The 18,681-nt window shown below is 46.7% G+C and overlaps 1 protein-coding gene across 3 annotated transcripts in view; it reads left to right on the top strand.

The window, feature by feature from the left end:
* The first annotated feature begins 618 nt into the window (after positions 1-618).
* Alox5 (arachidonate 5-lipoxygenase) overlaps positions 619-18,681 on the top strand; it is a 61,435-nt gene continuing 43,372 nt past the window's right edge. For 2 of the 3 annotated variants that reach the window (XM_008837734.2, XM_008837735.2), the window contains exons 1-3: positions 630-896; positions 10,230-10,428; positions 14,216-14,297. In XM_008837734.2, the coding sequence (XP_008835956.1) occupies positions 747-896; positions 10,230-10,428; positions 14,216-14,297 (431 nt within the window). In that variant the 5' untranslated portion in view covers positions 630-746. Of the gene's footprint in view, positions 897-10,229; positions 10,429-14,215; positions 14,298-18,681 lie in introns of all 3 variants that reach the window. The other variant, XM_008837733.2, reaches the window with a different exon arrangement.

Below are 18,681 nucleotides of genomic sequence, written 5' to 3'. Positions count from 1 at the left end.
GGGTAGAGCAGCCTATTCCCAGGAAAAGGTTCAAACTCCCGGTAATTCTTGGGCCCAAGCCTCTCCCTAAGATTCTCAGCCTTGGTCTACTCCCTAAACAAGCCTCCCGCCCTTCCCACCACAGGCAGAGCCATCCTCGCTCCAGACAGTCCACTGGCACAGATGGGTGGCTTCCTACCCTAGCCACTCCTCTCTCTGGCCACCTCTCAGTGCCCACAGACCATCGCCCCAGTGTGGTGCCTATGGGTACCTGGCCCAGAGAGCAGATCCGCCCAACCTGGGAAGAAGCCAATGGAAGCTGAGGCTGGCAAGAGCCAGAGGGATGGAAGTAATACGAGATTGACTACACAAATGCACAAATGAATGAAGGCTAACAGATAGGTTCCTAGGGTCTGTGGCTGCCAGGGCACCTACCACGCGTGGGACGGAGACAGGGCACAGGAATAAGGGACCCCTGCCCTGCCAGGGAGGAGGTCGCAACCCCAACAGCGCAACTAGGGAGTAGAAAGAGGTGGAAGATGGAGTGCCAGGAGCCCTACTGGGTCCAGGGGCGGGGCCTGAGCCTGACCCAGAGGGCGGGGCCAAGTCTTGGGCGGGCCGGGACTAAAGGTTAAGCCGGGCGGCTGCTGGCCACAGTGGGAGGAAAAGAGTTGTGGCCGGCTGACAGGTGCGTGCGCTCGGGGACTGCGGCCCTAAGGTCTCGCGCGCTCCTGAGCCCACGCCCGCGGCGCTCGCTGCCTGGCACCATGCCCTCTTACACGGTCACCGTGGCCACCGGCAGCCAGTGGTTCGCGGGCACCGATGACTACATCTACCTCAGCCTGGTGGGCTCCGCGGGCTGCAGCGAGAAGCACCTGCTGGACAAGGCCTTCTACAACGACTTTGAGCGTGGCGCGGTGAGAACGCGCGGTCAGGGACGCGGGGATGGGGGACTAGGGGTCGGGGCAAAGAGCAGACCACCAGGCAGGGCCGAGAGGACCCGCAGCCCCACGGGGCTACGCGGAAACCCGCGAAAGGGAGCGTCTGAGTACCGTCGGGGGCAGGGGACCCAGCATGGGCACGTCTGGTTACCCTGTTGCAGTGGCAGTCCCGCAAGTGGGACTAGGGTAGGGGTGCGCCCTGGAACACTGGAGGGGAAATAAACTGCCAGCGTGTGGTCTGCAGGTCTGCACAGGGCCGGAGCTTCTTGCATGGGAGAAGACACAAAGTTTCTTCTCTGTTTCACCTATGGGACCAGATGGCTGGGAGAGAGAGGCCCCTTGATTGCGCAGTGTCGAGTCCCTTGTGTCCCAAAGTCCTACCGTACTGTAAAGCGCAGGCAGCCCCTTAGACAACTAGGAGCTGTGCATAGACAGGGGTCTGAGCCCTGTGTTCCATTTCGGCTTGATCATTCTTGGGTCTCTAGTGTGGCTTTCAGTTCCCAGTTGAAAGGAGCCCAGTCCTGCCTGGTAGTTGGGAGTGACGCTAGAAGTTATTGCCCAGCCTAGACATCTTGCATACTTAGCAAAGGCCCCAGTGGAATTTCTAGAAAGGAACTTGCAAACCCAGGCAGAGAAGACTTAGGAAACTCTCCCAGCAGTGAATGCCAGGGAAGGGTTCCACCCAGGTAAGTATTAAACTCTGGAGGAAGAAGAGGGAGAAAGATTTTCCTTCACTTTCCTGGAAATTTGGTGAGCCAAGGCAATCAGCATTTATTGAACCTGCAGCCCCAGTGTGAATGACCCTCCAGCTTCGGAGGCTGCTGGATTGTGGGTCCCAGTGCCCAGCTTTCTGTGAGCATGGACAGGTGCCCAGCTTTCTGTGAGCATGGACAGCTTTCAGTGCCCACAAAGTACATGCTATATAGAAAGTGTTCCGTGGCTCTGTTATAGAACCAGGCCCACTGCAGGTATTCTGATCTGCTCCCATTCACCACCTCCAAATCCTAAAATGGACAAAATAGGTTCAGACTTCACTGGGGCTCCCTTCTTACCATTTAGTTTGCTATTGGGCCAAGCCATTTGAAATTGCTCAGAATTGACTATTTGTGATAAACACGTTTGGCTATTTCATACACTTCCACTTCATTTCTGGCCTGTACATCCTAAATAAGAAAATAATAGTCAACTCCTTTTCTGGATTCCAAACTCTGACTGGGCTTGATTTCTGTAGCCCAGGCACCTTTCTATAACCTGACCTGGTAACTTAGACATGATTAGCAAGCTGTTAATCTGACACCAGCTCCCTTCAAGAAGACTTGGATGTTGAGCGTAAGAATGGCATCACTTACTTAGTTTCCCCAGTCATGGAACTGGAACATGATTGGGGTACAGTAGACAGATGTGTCATCCATTTGGAATGCAGACACACTATACCATCCCGGAAGCACCTTGGATTATTTGCATTATTTTGTGGACACTCCTGGTATCTAAGGGGAAGGACAGGGGACAAACTACTTCCCTTTTATAAGTGGACTGTAGTGGGCCTTTTTCTCTACAAATTTATGGAACCACAAGCCATCAGTGTGCTCAGACTGTACAGTACAGGGCACCCCAGGTGTCACTGTCCCGAGGAGAGGGAGGGACATTGGTGTGGCCATCATAGATCGTCGGAGGAAAGGTGAGAGCACAGTTCTGTTCATTATTTCCCTCTTTCTGTTCTGTCACTCAGTCCAAAAGTCATTCAAATGATATTGTTCTTAAACACCTCAGCAAGAATCCAGGAGGCAAATTTCAGGAGAGATTTGCATGCACCTTCCCACTGGGGTGAGATAACAGCAGGTCCAGAGGAGCTGTGTCCTGTAGCTAAATGCAAAAACAAGGTCCTCTGAAAAAAGAAGCTTTTGAGAAAGTTCCTGTTGATGCAAAGTTACTACATACTTTGTATTGCACAGTCCAGACCTACTTCCTCATTTTTTGACCAATATGTCTTTAAAGACAAGCTGTCCCATTTGGTTAAAGGTAGACAAGAAACCTTAAAGGAAGTACTTGTTGAGAAGATAAGGTATCCTCTGTACTTGAAAAAGTATCATTGTGTGGCCCTGAACCACAAGAAGAATAAAAACCATAAAGGCAATGTCCGCACAACCAAATGAGTCCCTTCCAGATGGTGGGTGTTAAACACCCCTCCCTGATGTACATTTCAATTGAATAATGAGCAAAACTGTTTTGTTTTCAATAAATTGCATTACTACTCCTTGTTATTCCCATCAGAGTCCTGGACAGTGGTCGGGTGAGGAATTGGGGCCTTTGCAGGTGGGATTCTGCTAAGTATCCTGACTGACCTTCAGTGGCTCCCTGGAGTCTGCTGAGTAGAGCCCAGCTGGGTTGTAGAAAGGCACTGTTCCAGAGGCTAGTCCACTGAGAAGCAGAGTTGGGAAATTAATTTAACTTTATAGCTTAAGCTGGAGGGGACAACTTTAACAAATACGAAGACCCTGAGAACACCTTAGGTGGCTACTCTAGCTACTCTACTCAACAGTACTTTTAAACAGCCAAGAATAAAGCCAGGCACGGTGGCACACGTCTTTACTCCCAGAACTCAGGAGGCACAGACAGGCAGACTTCTGCGAGCTTGAGGCCAGCCTGATCTATATAGCAAGTTTCAGGCCAGCTGGGGCTACAAGGAGACATGGTTTCAAAATCAAACAAACAAAAATGCTAAGAATACCAGGTGATATTGAATAGATGATCCTTGAATATGCTAAGCACATGTAAATTCATCTTAGAGGTTTCATGTTTCTTAAATGCATTCAGTGAACATATATTGATCTAGAATAAAATCTAGAGGAAGAACACATTAATGGAGAATAAATATATGTCTTCATCAACCTTTCCATCCAGTCCCTTCTCCCTTCCTCATCTGTTCTCTGCATTCGGCCTTTTGTCTTTCCCCCTTTGCTCCCTCTGCTCTACAATTCTCCCTTCTTTTCTGCTCTAATATCTTTACCTCTCATCTTTCAGCCTCCCCCACCTGCCCGCCTTTCTACCCTGTCAATCCCTGGCTCTGCCTCATTTTCTCTGCATTCTCCTGCTGCTGCCCCTTCTCTCGCCTTCTCTGAGATCCTTGGTCTCCCCAGTTCTTCTTCTTGGTCTCCCATTCTCCCTGCCCCAGTCTCCTTTGCCCTCCAGTCTTCCTCTTTCTCTGCTCCACAGTCTCCTCCTCCCACTACTCTCTCATTAGACCCCATCCAAGATGGACAGCCTGGGTGGGCCATGTCCCTGTTTCTGCAGACATCCATCTTCTACTCCCACCCATTGCTGCAGGGTTGCTCAAACAAAGGTGGACAGTGCCTGAAGAATGGCATGCAAGGTTGTCCTCTGGCACCCCCAGCAGAAATCTAGAGCAGATATAGAAGAAAAAATGAGTCAACACCTTTTGTAAAATGCTGATAGGAAGCTCGAACAGAAACTGATCAACTGACACCTCTGAACTAGTTACACATCACATAATGATGTTTATGTCAACAACATGCCACGTATGTGATGGTGACACCATCAGACTGAAGCTGAAATTTCCTACTGCCTATTATTTTTACGTTTGGACGTGTTTAGATACATACATACTTACCATTATGTTACAATTGCCTGCCATACTCAGTACAGTGATATTCTGTATTGATTTGTCTCTTAGGAGCAATAGGCTGTACCATATAGCCTAGGCTTGTAACATGTTATACATCTTATATACTATGACATTTGCACAATGTGTCTCATGATGCCTATCTCAGAATGCACAACTCTATTTGGAAATTTTAAAACCGTATATCCAATATCAAAAAAGCACATGAAATCAGCCTCCTGGTCCCTCCTGACAGGCTGGTGAACTACCTTTTCTTGTGCCTCTCCAGCTTCTTGACCAATGCACTGGCCACCCCTGTCTTCAGGAGCTGTGTTCTATCTAGCCTTCCTCATCCTGTTTGTGAATGCCCTACACTGAGAACCTTCTTCTTTCAGTTTCCTACATCTGGAATCCCTTGTCCACTCTCCCCGCCCTCCCTGCCGACCACCACCACTCACTTGACCCCTGAGGTGATCACTCACTAACACCATCACAGCTTGACTGTCCCTGATCCTCAGGTAAAATGGAATGTTCATCCACATGTATTCAGCATTCAGTGAGCACTTGAGTAGGCCAAGCACCGTTTACAGTGCCCACCATAAAGAATTCAATGTCAAGGACATACACAACAAATGTAGCATCAGCCTGGAACCGGCAACCCTAAGAAATGAAGGCGGGAAGCCTGCATATGTGGTAGCTCCACATACCCTCCAGAGGCCCTATTTTGCTGTATGGCACATGTTACCCTATATCTTCCTGGAGGAAGGCCCTTCTCTGCTCTCTGTGATTCATGTTCTAGCTAAAGTCATAGCCACCATACTTTGTTTCAAAGACTTCATGAGATGAGTTCTGACTGAGCCCCTCAGCCCCTGTTTATCTCCAGTCACAGCCAGGCCTGAAGCTGGGCCACCCAAGTCCCTGGACTGACCAGAGACAAACCAGACTACGGGTCTGACTCATTCTGTGGAAGATCCTGTCAGAGGACAGATTAAGTACCTGTAAGTCTGCCCAGTGATCTCATCCCAGATGCAACTCTGAGACCCTTAACCAGGTGGAACAGGGGGCTTGGAGGGCCCGATTTCCTGTGCCTAGGCTGCAGGTATGTTGAAAGGTCAGCATTCCCTCCCTCAGAAAAGCTGCTCAGTCTCTTTTTTATGAGTCATCATCTCTGCACAGCTGTCCTCAAGGTGCCTGGTGTTTTCTTCCCATGAAAGTGTCTCCCCTCAGATCTTTTATTTTATAATTGATGCCCTCTCTGTTTTCATTCCAGCCTTCCTAATATCACCACCTCCACTACCCCCCAAAATAGCCTCCTCCCACTCCGGCCTCTCAGAGCCACAGAAAAGCCACTTCCCCTGCAGCAGCTGCCTTGAGGCAGGGTCCAGGCCTCTCTTGGTGGCTGCCCTTTAGTCCTGACCACACACTGGCCGACTTCCTCTCCTCTGCATGCACTGCCAGTCCCTCCTATGGTCCCTGCATCCTCACAGGAACTCTCCCCTGGGGTTGGAGCTCAGTGCTTGAGCTCAAAGGCTCAGCTTCCTCCTACTCTGTTGGCACATGGGGATTTGTATGCTGCAGGACAAGGCTCGGCTCGGGCTGCTCACACACAGTGCTGGATTCCTCCCCCTATCGTCCAGGTGTGCAGAGCAACTGCCTCTGACATACATAGCCACTGGACCCTGCCATGGGAGAAAGCAGGCTATCCAAGTATCATGGCTTCCAGTTTCTCAATGGCCCTGCAAGCCAGTTGTTGTCTCTTCTTGAAAGATGAAGAAACAAGGTTGGGGAGATGCGCAGGCAGTAAAGTGTTTGCCTCGCAAACATGAGGACCTGAGTTCAATCCCTAGCCTCCACACTAAAACAACCAAAAAAGCTGGTCTGGTGCCACACTCTTGTGTCCACAGCACTAGGGAAGAGGAGACAGGTGGGTCTCTGGGACTCACTGGCCAGCCACTCTTGCCTATGTGGTCAGTTCTAGGCCAGGAAGGAGGAGGAGGAGGACGATGACAACTATGAGGCAGTGATGCAATTCGATCATGCCATATGGCCAGCCAGTTTATAACTAGGATTTGAACTCAGAGATCCAGATGCCAGGTCACCAGTTCCTCTGGCCCTGTGCCCTTTACTGACCTCCCTTCACTCCTAGGCAGAATTTGGGATCTCCGTTTTGGTCCATAGGAGGGTTGCAGCCTTTGCAATTCCTGCATATGCAAGTCTTAACATAGGGGCAGACTTCGCCAGTTTCCTGTCTCAGGGTATCCTACCCTCACTCTGCCCCTCTAGGTGTCCTTAAGCCCCCCACCCAGGACATTGAGCTAGCCCCATCCAAACCTGTTCTGACTTACTGAAGGTCACAGTTTAGAAACCTCTTTCTCTCCCTTCCCTAGAAGCCACCTCTCTTCCATTCCCCCCAGCCCTTTACTGGGCTTCTTACTTTGGCTCTGCATCATGAGGCTTGCTGGCCTCATCCCACAGATCACTACTTAGTAGTATAGACAGTGCCCTGGTCATTGTTCTCTGTGTCGTCTTGAGAGTGACCCCTGCTCTCCTGCAGAACAAGCTGTGGAGAAGTGCTCCTTCTCCGGTGCTCCTGCACGATGTGCCCCTGACCCACAGGAGAGATATTCTTGTACTAGACGGGCTTATACCCGAGATACATCCCAACCTGGGGCTTGGTTCTTCAGTCTTCAGAAGCTGTTCATGAAGACCTAGTCCTGACCACAGGGCCTGGGGAAGAAGCTTCCCTTCTCTGACTACAGCGTCTGGCCTTGGCCACAGCTACCATATACAAACTGCTCATTGTTTTCAGAAATGAGGTGTTTGTGAAAACATCCAGCTTCTCATTCCTTGTAGGAACTTCTCCAGCAGTTCTAGAATCTGGAAGAGAGAGACATAGAAATAGGGGTGATGGGCCCCTCCAGCTACCTCTGAGTACTACACTATCACATATGGAATTCTAGGTTCTGCTGTTAACAGGAAATCAAGAAATCTGCTATTGAATGTGCTTTGTGGGGCATCACATCCAAAACTGCTAGTCACTGGAACATCTGTGTGGGACATGAGTCCACACACTTCTTCCTCACCTGCTGTCAATTGCTACAAAGCCTTTGGCCACTCAGAGGCCATGGGCACTGCTGCAATGACCACCTTGTCCTTCAGGCAGGACAGCAGGAACTAGACAAGCCCAAAGCATCCAACAGCTCAGTCTCAAGGGCCCTGATAGCAGCACTGCCCACAGTCTGGAATGGCAGCAGGGTGGCCACAGATGCATGGAAATGATGATCTTATTGTGCTCAGCGTCTGTAGCTGTGAACTACATCCATCCCAGGAGGGCTCAGATCTACTTATCTCTAAGCCTCCATATTTTTACTCACTCAGTTGGCCCTCCTGAGACCTAGAGAGCAATGGAGTACACATAACAGGAAGACATGGAATAAAATGGAATTCCAGATACGTGGATTAATGGATGAAATGGGACTTACTGGGCTTCAGTATCTCCTCTGTGAAACTCCCTGCCATGTAGCTTCAGCTGTCAACTTGACACGCCTGGGAAAGGGAACCTCATTTGGGGGGTTTCTTCTATCAGATCAGCCTTGGTCATGTCTGTCAGGTATTTTCTTGATTGTGAGTGATATGGCAGGGCCATCTGGGGGTGATGTTTCCCCTGGACAAGTAAGTGGTCCTGGGTTGTACCAAAAAAAAGCAGGCTGAGCACAGGCCAGAGGAGCAAGTCAATAAGCAGCAGTCCTACATGGTCTCTGCTTCAGCTCCTGCCTCCAAGTTCCTGCCCTGACTTCCCTCAAAAATGGACTGTGCTTTGGAAGTGTACACCAAATAAACCCTTTCTTCCCCAAAGTTCATTTTGGTTAGAGTGTTTTATCACAACACTAGAGAAGAGAACTAGAACACTCCACTGCCTCTCAATGGCTATGGAAGCCAGAGTTACTGTCAGCAAGCCCTTGGTGCATTGTGAAGGTATGCTCCATGTAAGGGTCAGGCTGCCTTTTCCAGAACATAGGGGCAGCTGAAGAGGACCTCTACCAGCTTGGCCTGGCAGGAAGTGGCAGGAGCCTAGGTATCTCTCCTTCCCGTAGCCTGAGCCACACGCAGGCTTAAAACAGTCCCTGGCACTAGACTCCATCTATAAGAGGGCAGGGCCCAGGGTTTGTCTATGTCTGTTACCCCCAGGCACAGTATAAAACCTTATTAAGGGGAGGCATTAGGTCCAGTATTTGTCTTAAAACAGGACTGGGCTATTAAAATGGACTAGAAGGTTAATTAAGAATCTTGACTAAAGATATGGAATCTGCTGAGGTGCCCACTGACACCTCGAATGAGTAAAGAGAATATGATGTATGTGCATGCAATGGAACACTATTCAGTCACAAAGAATGAAATTGGGGCTTTATTTTTTCACCATGAATGATTCCAGAGGTCATTTAAATAGGTCAGGCACAAAAAGGCAAATACTTTATTTTGCCATTCATGTGTGGAAGCTGAAAAGCTTATTGGACAGAAGTAGAGAAGAAAACTGTGGTCAGTAATGGCCAGGAAGGGTCAGGGTATGGGAGAAGTTAGGGAACAGGCCCCAAAATGAAGTTAGAGGGAGAAATACATCCCGGGTTCCTGCCGTGCAATAGCTGGTGATGATAGCTCATAGTCATGGCTGGAAGAGAAGATTTTTAACTTTTCTATGACCAAATGTCTGAGGTTCTAGAAATGTTCATCACTCCAGATGAGTCGTTGCTTCTTGACTACTTGTATTGAACTGCCATGCTATAGTCCATAAATATATAATTATTGTAAAAAATTAGCCAGGTGTGGTGGTGCACGCCTTTAATCCCAGCACTCGGGAGGCAGAGGCAGGCAGATCTCTGTGAGTTCAAGGCCAGCCTGATCTACATAGTGAGTTCCAGGACAGCTGGGGCTAGAGGGAGACCCTGTCTCGAAAAGACAAAAAAAAAAAATTATGAGGGCGGGGTGTGGTGGTGCATGCCTTTAATCCCAGCACTTGGGAGGCAGAGGCAGGTGGATCTCTGTGAGATCAACTCAGTCTGGTCTACATAGCAAGATCCAGGCCAGGTGGGACTACAGGAGACCTTGTCTCAAAAAGGCAAAACAAACAAACTGAAAAAAAAAAAAAAAAAAAAGCCTATGGGAAAACCAAAATTTTACCTCATCCCTTCTGACCAGACAGGCCTGAGAATTAAATTGGCATAAACCAAAACAATAGGAGAAAACCAAACAAATTTACTTAATACAAGAAATGTATGCCGTACATTGCGTAAAAGGAAATGAAGACACAAAAGTTGCAGTCTGTCGCATATGTCCAAAGACCAATAAGCTACAGAGTGTGATAAGGCCAGAGACCTGGCCTAAAGAAGTCAGAGGAAGTGACTGTGGAACTGAAGGTTGGCATAACAGGGTTATTTGTACAGATTTCTCTGGGCTTCAATGTCCCAGCCCAGAAGAAAAGAAACTTCTTTCCTTTTGAGGAAGATCTTTCACATCAGAAATTCATCTCCTGTTTAAACAGACAGGGTAAAGATAGAGTGATCTTGAACTGCCATTTTTCAGTCCCTTTATCACAAGTTATTCAGTATGCCAGAGCAGCCTGTTTGGAGATGCATGTTCTCAATCCCTTCAGAATTCAGAATCAGTTAGTCTAATTCTCCTGTTCTCCTGCCCAGGTCGATTCCTATGAAGTGACTGTAGATGAAGAACTAGGCGAGATCCAGCTGGTCAAAATTGAAAAGCGCAAATACTGGCTCCACGATGACTGGTACCTGAGGTATATCACACTGAAGACACCCCATGGGGATTACATCGAGTTCCCATGCTACAGATGGATCACCGGCGAGGGCGAGATTGTCCTTCGGGATGGACGTGGTAAGCCGCTCAGACTCTTGCCTCCCCTGGGCCTCCTTTTTTCAGAGACCATATTTCTTGGAGTGAGAATTCTGTCTTGGGTGAATCATAACTCTATACCCTTGCAGGAGGTGTGATCTTCCTGGGCACTAACAAACTCTATAGTCCCAACTGTGGCCTTACCTTGCCTGTTGTCCTAGGAAGGAGGGAAGATTACATCTTTTCTTCTGGTCAACAAGTATTGAGGGTCCTATAGCAAGTACCTGTGGGAATAGACTAGACCTGCGAATAGGCAGCTCTACAGGTGTCAGGCCATGGCCTCACTTTCCAGATTCAGGCTCTGTGAGATCCCAGTAGAGCTCAGGATCACAGGACACCCCCTGCAGGTCAGAAAAGGGAAGGGTTAGACTACCATCCACAATGCCAGCTTCAAGTTCACAGTCACCTCTCTGTTTGCTTGCTTATGTGTTTGTTTTGAGACAGGGTCTTAGTCTCATTCTGCAGCTCAGGCTGACCTTGAAGTTGAGATTCTCCCGCTGTTGCCTCCCCAGACTCTGGATGTACAGGACCAGTCTGGTGCTCCCTCAGAGGTCATTCTTTTTCGGGTCATCAGCTGGCTGGTATAGAGGAAGAGAGAAAGAAGCAGATGTCAGAGGTCAGATAAGGCTGTGCTCTCCCTGAGTGATGCCCTGGCACACTGGCCTCTTGTTATGCGTGGATCCAAAGCAAGCCTTGACAAACTTTGACTTCTAGTCATAGCCCTTGAGCATTCTCCTAGTCACGACATGGAATGCTAAGTGTGTGAATGCCAGGCTGCCTCTGCAGTGAGGAGGCCAGCTCTGCTTCTCAGGAAAGAACTAGCGTGTCTCCTTAGCACAGCATCGCTTGCTGTCTATCGTTTATCTGTTCTTACAGTTTGGAGATGTAGACAAGATTAGGAGTGCTTACTAATCACCACCACACTTTTTGGACTGAAAACTGAGACAAAAAGAAGAAGTACTCCATCCTGTGTCTTCTGACCATCAGACCACATGCCACTCTCTTTGATGTGGAACTTGATTTAAGAAACCAAATTCCAAGGATATTTCTGCACTGAATTTTTGGGTTTGGAAGGATTTTTGCCCCACTCCCCCAGCCTCGGCAGGAAAAAAACCTGAGAGCATTCACATTGTCTTGTGAGTAGAACAAGGAAGGCTTCTCTTCACCCAGTGCTTGGAAAGTGTTAGAGTCTCCCTCCTGCCCACCCCACCCAAGGTCTCAGTGGCGAAGTCTTCCTTCCTATGATCTCATTCTCATAGTTTTCACAGCAACATGCAAGATGGTGCAGTCAGATTAGGATGATTCAACGAGGGCTCGAGAAAGGAACTTTAGAAAGGTGTGGAAGTGTGCAGAGGAGGCACCTCTGTGTAGGGGAACGGCAGCATGGCTAATCCCAATGGGCTGGGGAAAGGGACGGGTACAGGAATGATCCAGAAGGGGAGTGTTCTGGAAATAGTCTTCATGGAGGAGCTCACTTCAGATGAGGACAGCCTGGGAGACAGTGCAGAAGAGAGTGGGCAGAAAATGGCCCCTCTACACTCTCCCATCCCCGGTCCTTCCCCAGGGCTGAGACTAATGGGAAGCCCGTTGGTACATTGGTTCTGATCACCTCCAGTGACAGTGACAGGACAAGGTGGAAAGGATCTTCAGAGGCACAAATAAGCTGACTGGCAAATTCTATTATCCATCACTGGTAACCAAACATTTTGGCTTTAAAGAGTCATCTAATCTTAGTAATGATCTTGTAGATCTGGAATCTAGGAAAGAGTCTGTTGGTCGGTTCGTCTGTGTCATTAGCTCAAGACTGGAGGCTTCACTTTGACCAGCACCTTTAGGCTCCTTGGACTCCATCTCTACATGGCACCTCATTTTTTAAGGATTCTTACAGCATGGTGACCTCAGGGTAACAGTATATAGTGGCTGGCTTCCAAGAACAAGTATTCCAAGAGACAGAGAATGGAAGCTGTCAGACATCAGGCCTGGGCCTCGAACAGGCATGGTACAACTCCACCGTATTCTGCTGGTGTCCATTCAATCAGGATGAAGGGGAAGGGATACTGACATCCCTCAATGGAAGAAATGCCGAAGGATTTGTGGCCATAGCATAGCAACCAGTGCTTTGAACAATGTGGCCAGAACAGGGCCCACTCCACAAGTGATCCTTCTGCTCACCACACATGACCTCCTACAGTCTAGTATTTCACCTCTGTACCCCAGTGTTCATAAAAGTGATAGGACAGCCCGGTCAGAGGGCCTACAACATCTGTGTAGACAAACAGTTCATTCATGGTCTCATGTCAGTCCTTGGGAGCCACCTGTAGACTGCTGCACTCAGTCCAGAGCCAGTTGGGTTTGTCAACCTGCCATAGCCTAGAATATTCTATCAATTGTTAGGCAGAGTGTCCTGGCCAAGGAGACTAAGCTGCTCCCATGGCTCAACTTAGTGTGTTGAGTTCTGTGTGTTCTAACCTATGCAAACCAGTGAAGCTAGAGAAACACAGCTCTCTAGAGCCAGAGTAGAGCCAACAGATGCCCTGGGTTTGAGGAAGACGGCAAAGAAGAAGGTCGCCTGCCCACAGCAGCGCCTCCCAGCCCATGACAAAGGCATTGTCACAGTTTATGTTCACCTCAGCCTCAGGGGCACTGGCTGGCTTGGCACTCTGAGCCAGAATGCTGTGGTTCCCCCAATCTTCTTCTTTGGGCCCAGTTCCATGCTTGGGACTGGAGGTGCTGTGAGCCAGAGAGCACCCAGTGTGTTCTGAAAACTGGAAAGGCTAGGTCTGCAGTGAGGTACCAAAAGAGACAGAGTAGGTGCCTAAGAAACATTTACAGACCTTGAAAGAATAATCCCATGGCTGTCAGACCTAATAAAATAAAAACAAGGTTGAATCTTGAATGTTTTGAATTTCATTTTTCTAGTAATTTTAGTATATTTTGCAAAAATATCAATGTTTGATGCCTTGGCAACATAGCAAGTTCTAGGCTAGCCTGAGCCACCTAAGACCTTGTCTCAAAAACTAAATAAAAACAAAACAAAGATATGCAACAAAGACCACAAAATACCTATCCGCTGGAGTAAGCAGGCAGATCTGGACTAGAGACCCCAGGATTCCTACATAAGTAGTATGCTAAAGGGCTTAGTAGAAAGCGAACCCCCCGACCCCCATACACCCAAGGAGACCAGAGACTACAGCCACAGAAAGGCAGAGAATCATCTCTCTAGCCCTACAGAGCCCAACGAAAACCAAGCGTAGCTCATGCCTCTGACTCTGGATCCGATATTCTGACCACCGAGGAGCAGGGACCCCCAAGGTTTTCCTGTGCATGATGAAAAAATGGATTTGTCTTTTGTAAAGATAAAGGTTAATAATGTGGAATTGGAATCCTGTGTTTACAATCTACTAATTAGCACTGAGGAGGCTGAGGCAGGATTGTAAGTCCCTGAGCTACATACAAGGTCCAAGAGACAGAGACAGAGACAGGGAAGAGAGAGAGACAGAGACAGAGACAGAGATAGACAGAGAGAGACAGAGAGAGAGACAGAGACAGAGAGAGAGAGAACTAATTAGGCATGCAATATTGAGCAGGGTTCAAGAGCAAAGCTATCAGCATCTCCAAACCTGTTTCCTCCCTATAAAACAGTGGTGTATGTGAAAACATGGGATGATACAGGTACCGTGCTCAGCTTGGCCAGGTGTCTGAGGAAAGTGTCACACTGGACATTATTGTTCTTCCTTAAGCTGCTCTCATTCTTGTCCTTCCTCCACAGCAAAACTGGCCCGCGACGATCAAATTCACATTCTTAAGCAGCACAGGCGTAAAGAATTGGAAACACGGCAAAAGCAGTATCGGTGAGTAATGACATAGACCAAGTGACCATGCGTAGTCCCTTCTGTCTCAGGTCCATGACAGAGAGAACCCTGACCACAGCAGATGGACCATCGCTGCCGGTAAGTCCCCAAGCTTCACCTCACCTGCTCCTTCAGGCAGAGAAGGTGAAGGGGGTGAAGGAAAAAATTGTGAACAACCGCGTGGCACTGGGAAAAAAATGGTATTGCGTGACCTTGAGTCACCTGACTGCTTTCTCTCCTGTTAGCACATGGACTGCCTTCACTTTTTATGCCTTTTAATAATATTTCAGTTGTAAAAGTGATACATGATCTACAACAAGATTGACAAGTCACTAGATAGCCGAACAAGAAAAGGAAGAGGATTCAAATTATTACAATTGTCATGAAAGGAGCAATCAATACTTTACAGGAATTAAAATGAGTAAAAAGGAAGGTGTGCACAACTGTACACACACCTGCGATGAAACTCACACAAGCTACAAAACTGACATTAAAAAATAGATGATTTAGGGCCAGGGAAATGGATCCGCAGGTAAAGGCACTAACCATGCAAACCTGATGACCTAAATTCAATCCCTGGAGCCAACATAAAAAGCTGGCTTGTATTTATAGTGCCAGCACTCCTACAGCAAGAAAGGAAATAGAGACAGGAAAATCCGCCAGAAGGTGCCAGGCCAGCCAGCCTGGAACACACAGCACAAGAGCAGAAACAAAAGCAACCTCACCTCAGTAAGATGAGAACCATTTCCCAGAAGCTGACCTCTGACCTCCACGTGCACGATGTGGCGTACATATGTGAGCACACACAAAATAATTTTTTTAAGAAATAGGCAATCTAGAGGGTTAGAGAAATGGCTCCACAGTTAACAATATTAGCTGCTCTCTCAGAGAACCTGGTTCAGTCAGTTCCCAACACCCACACAGTGGCTCACAACCATCTCCGGTTCCAGACGATCCAGTGCCCTCTCTTGGCTTCAGTAGGCATTGCATGCATTTGGTGCACTGACATACATGCAGGCAAAACATTCAGATACACCCAAAAAATATTTTTAATTGAAAAAAAGAAATAGATGATCCGAATAAGCCAAGCACATGCAAAGTGATTGAATTCACAATTTTCAAACTTAGGCCCAGGTAGCTTTACTGGTAAAGTCTATCAAACATTAAAGGAATTCATATAAATTTTGCAAAAAATCTCCAAAAAAAAAATTGAGGGGAGACAATATTTCCCAACTCATTGTATGGTGCCAGTACTGTACAGATACTAGACAAAGACAGCATAAGTAAAGAAAACAATACGCAAGTCCTTAAGAATACAACTACAGGGCTGGGGAGATGGCTCAATGGTAAGAGCACTGGCCGTTCTTGCAGAGGACCTGCACCCACATGGTGGCTAACAACTGTCTGTAACTCCACTTCCAGGAAATCTGACACTCTTTTCTGACCTCCACAGGCATTGCAGGACATGGGTGTACCCACCTACATTCAAGCATTACACTCATACACATAAAATAAAAATAAAATATTTTTTTAAAAATGCAACTGAAGAACTCAACAAAGTATTAGCATTTTGCCATAATGAAAATACTCAAAAAGTTGTAATTGAAGAGAACTTCTCAAGCCAATAAAGTATATCTGCAGAAGCCTTATAAGACAGAACGCGTCCCCCTCAAGACTCAGGAGTACGGCAGAATGCACACTTTGGGAACTTCTGTTCAATGACATTTCCCTGGAGGGTCTATACAGGTTACTTAGGGAAAAAAAATAAAAGTAAAGGTATCCGTAATCACCATTCATGGATGCCATAGCCTTTTACATAGAAAATCCCAATGAATTTACCAAAATCTAATCATTTTATAAAGACTTAATAACTGCTAAGATTATAAGAACAAACTCAAATGTTTAAAAAATCAGTTGTTATGTCAGTTATATAGTATAACAACAATCTGTAAATAAATTTTTGAAATCAACTTACAATAACACCAAAAAAAAAAGAATTTTTTTTTTGGTCTTTTTGAGACAGGGTCTCCCTGTAGCCCCAGCTGTCCTGGAACTCACTATGTAGACCAGGCTGGCCTTGAACTCACAGAGATCCACCTGCCTCTGCCTCCCGAGTGCTGGGATTAAAGGCGTGCGCCACCACGCCCAGCAAAAAAGAATATTTTTAAAGAAGTTTATCATGAGCAGTCTTAAGACTTAGACAACAAGACTCTAAAACATTGCTGAAAATAACTAAAGACCTAAATACAAGTCAAGAGCTCTCCTGCTCATGAATCAGAGGACTTAATTTTGTTAAAATGGCAGTACTTCCCCAAATGATGTAAAGATTCAAAGCAATCACGATTAAAATCCCAGCTGGCTTTAAAAAACAAAACTGACAAACTGTTTCTACAACTCAACAACTCAGTCATGAAAATAAAAAACCAAAATTGGAGAAGTCACATTTCCTAACATCGAAATTTCTACATAGTTGTGGTACGAGAAAATATGCTAGAGGCAGGAGGGTAGATTTATAGATCAATGAAAGAGAATTCGAAATCCAGAAATAAGCCCTCACATTTATAGCCAATTAATTTTTTATAGAAGCAGCAAAACAAACCAATGGAAAAAGAATAGACATTTTATCACATGATGCAAATAAGTGAAGTTAGATCCTTACCTACCACCAAGCAGAGCAAATACATAAACGGTAGAACTAAAACCAATGAAGCCTATTAAAAATATGTGTCAGCTTTCATGACTTTGAAGCCAGGTGTGGTGGTACACTCCTTTCATTCTAGTACTTGAGAGGCAGAGGCAGGCAGATCTCTATAATACTGAGGCCAGCCTGGTCTACACAGAGAGCTCCAGACCACCTGGGGTTGTAGGAAGACCTTGTCTCAAAAAGAAAAACAGTCCTTTCATGACTTTGAATTGGCAAAGGATTCTTGAATATCACACAAAAAGTATAAGGAGCAAAAGAAAATTAGATCATTTGACATCAAATTTAAAGACTTTTATGTTTCAAAGTATAGCATTAGGAAAGTGAGAAGAGGTACTCAGAATTTAGCTAGTCAGCAAACGTTTTGCCTTCTAAGTATAAGGCGCTGAGTCCAATCCCCAGAACCCGCATTTTTTAAAAGCCATGGGGACAGGGGAGATGGCTTGATAAGTAAAGTGTTTGCCACACAAGCATGAGGACCTGAGTTCAGATCCTCAGTACCCATGTGAAACCAAAGTGCTGAAGTGCCTGTCTGTCTGTCACCTATCACTGGTGCGGCAGACAGAAGTAGATCCCTGGAGCTCTGTGGTCAGCCAGTTAGCTGAATCTGTGAGCCCCAGGTTCAGTGAAGAGAGACAGTCTCACGAAGTAAGGTGGAGGGGCTGGAGGGATGGCTCAGTGGTTAAGAGCACTGGCTGCTCTTGCAGAGGACCCAGGTTCGATTCTCAGCCACCCACATGGTGGCTAATAATCATCTGTAACTCCAGCTCCAGGGGAATTTGACACTCTTTTGACCTCCGCTGACATTGCATGACATAGGTACACTTATACACATACAGGCAATACACTCATACACATAAAATAAAAAATAATAAATAAAATACTTTTTTAAAAAGGAAAAAGGAAGGTGGAGAGTGATAGAGGACACCGGATTAACCTCTGACCTCCACATGCACCTGCACACACATGTGCACACACATGAACATGTACAAACAGTACACACTTGTGCTCCCACAGACATACAAAGCCAGGCATGGTGACACATACCTGTGATTCTAGTGCTGGGGATGCAGAAACAGGCGGATCCCTGGGGTTCACTGCCCAGCAGCTTGGTCTACTTGGTGAGCTCCAAGCCAGTGAGAAACTATATCTGACAAAACAAGGTGAACGACTCCTGAAAAATGACACCTGAGGTTGTCCTCCAACCTGCACATACATGTGCATATATATGCACATATACATGCACACACACATAAACAAAGTGAAAACCCACAGAATGAGAGTGTTTACAAGTCACTTATTTGACTGGGAACTTGTGTCCATACTATATAAAGAACTCTTAAATTCAAAAAGAGACAAGTAATACAATTTTAAAACGGACAAGAATTCAAATTCCAAGGAAACAGACATTTCTTCAAGGAAATAGATATAAATGGCTAATGAGCATCTGAAAAGACAAGCACTTGACACAGTAGTTATCCGCCCAGTGCACATCGATGCCACAGTGAGAGGCTGTTTCACATTCACTAGGATGGCAAGAATCAAAAGGCCAGATGATAATAAATGTTGTTAAAGATGTGGAGAAATCAAAATCTTCATAAGCTACCACTGAGACAGCAAAATGGGCAGCTTCTTTGGAACACAGTCTAGCAGTCCCTCAAACTTTCAGAGTTACCATGTCAC

This window comes from Nannospalax galili, unplaced genomic scaffold (genome assembly GCF_000622305.1).
Source record: "Nannospalax galili isolate Female #2095 unplaced genomic scaffold, S.galili_v1.0 scaffold2819, whole genome shotgun sequence".
NCBI lineage: Eukaryota > Metazoa > Chordata > Mammalia > Rodentia > Spalacidae > Nannospalax > Nannospalax galili.
This window is presented reverse-complemented; position numbering and strand designations above follow the sequence as displayed.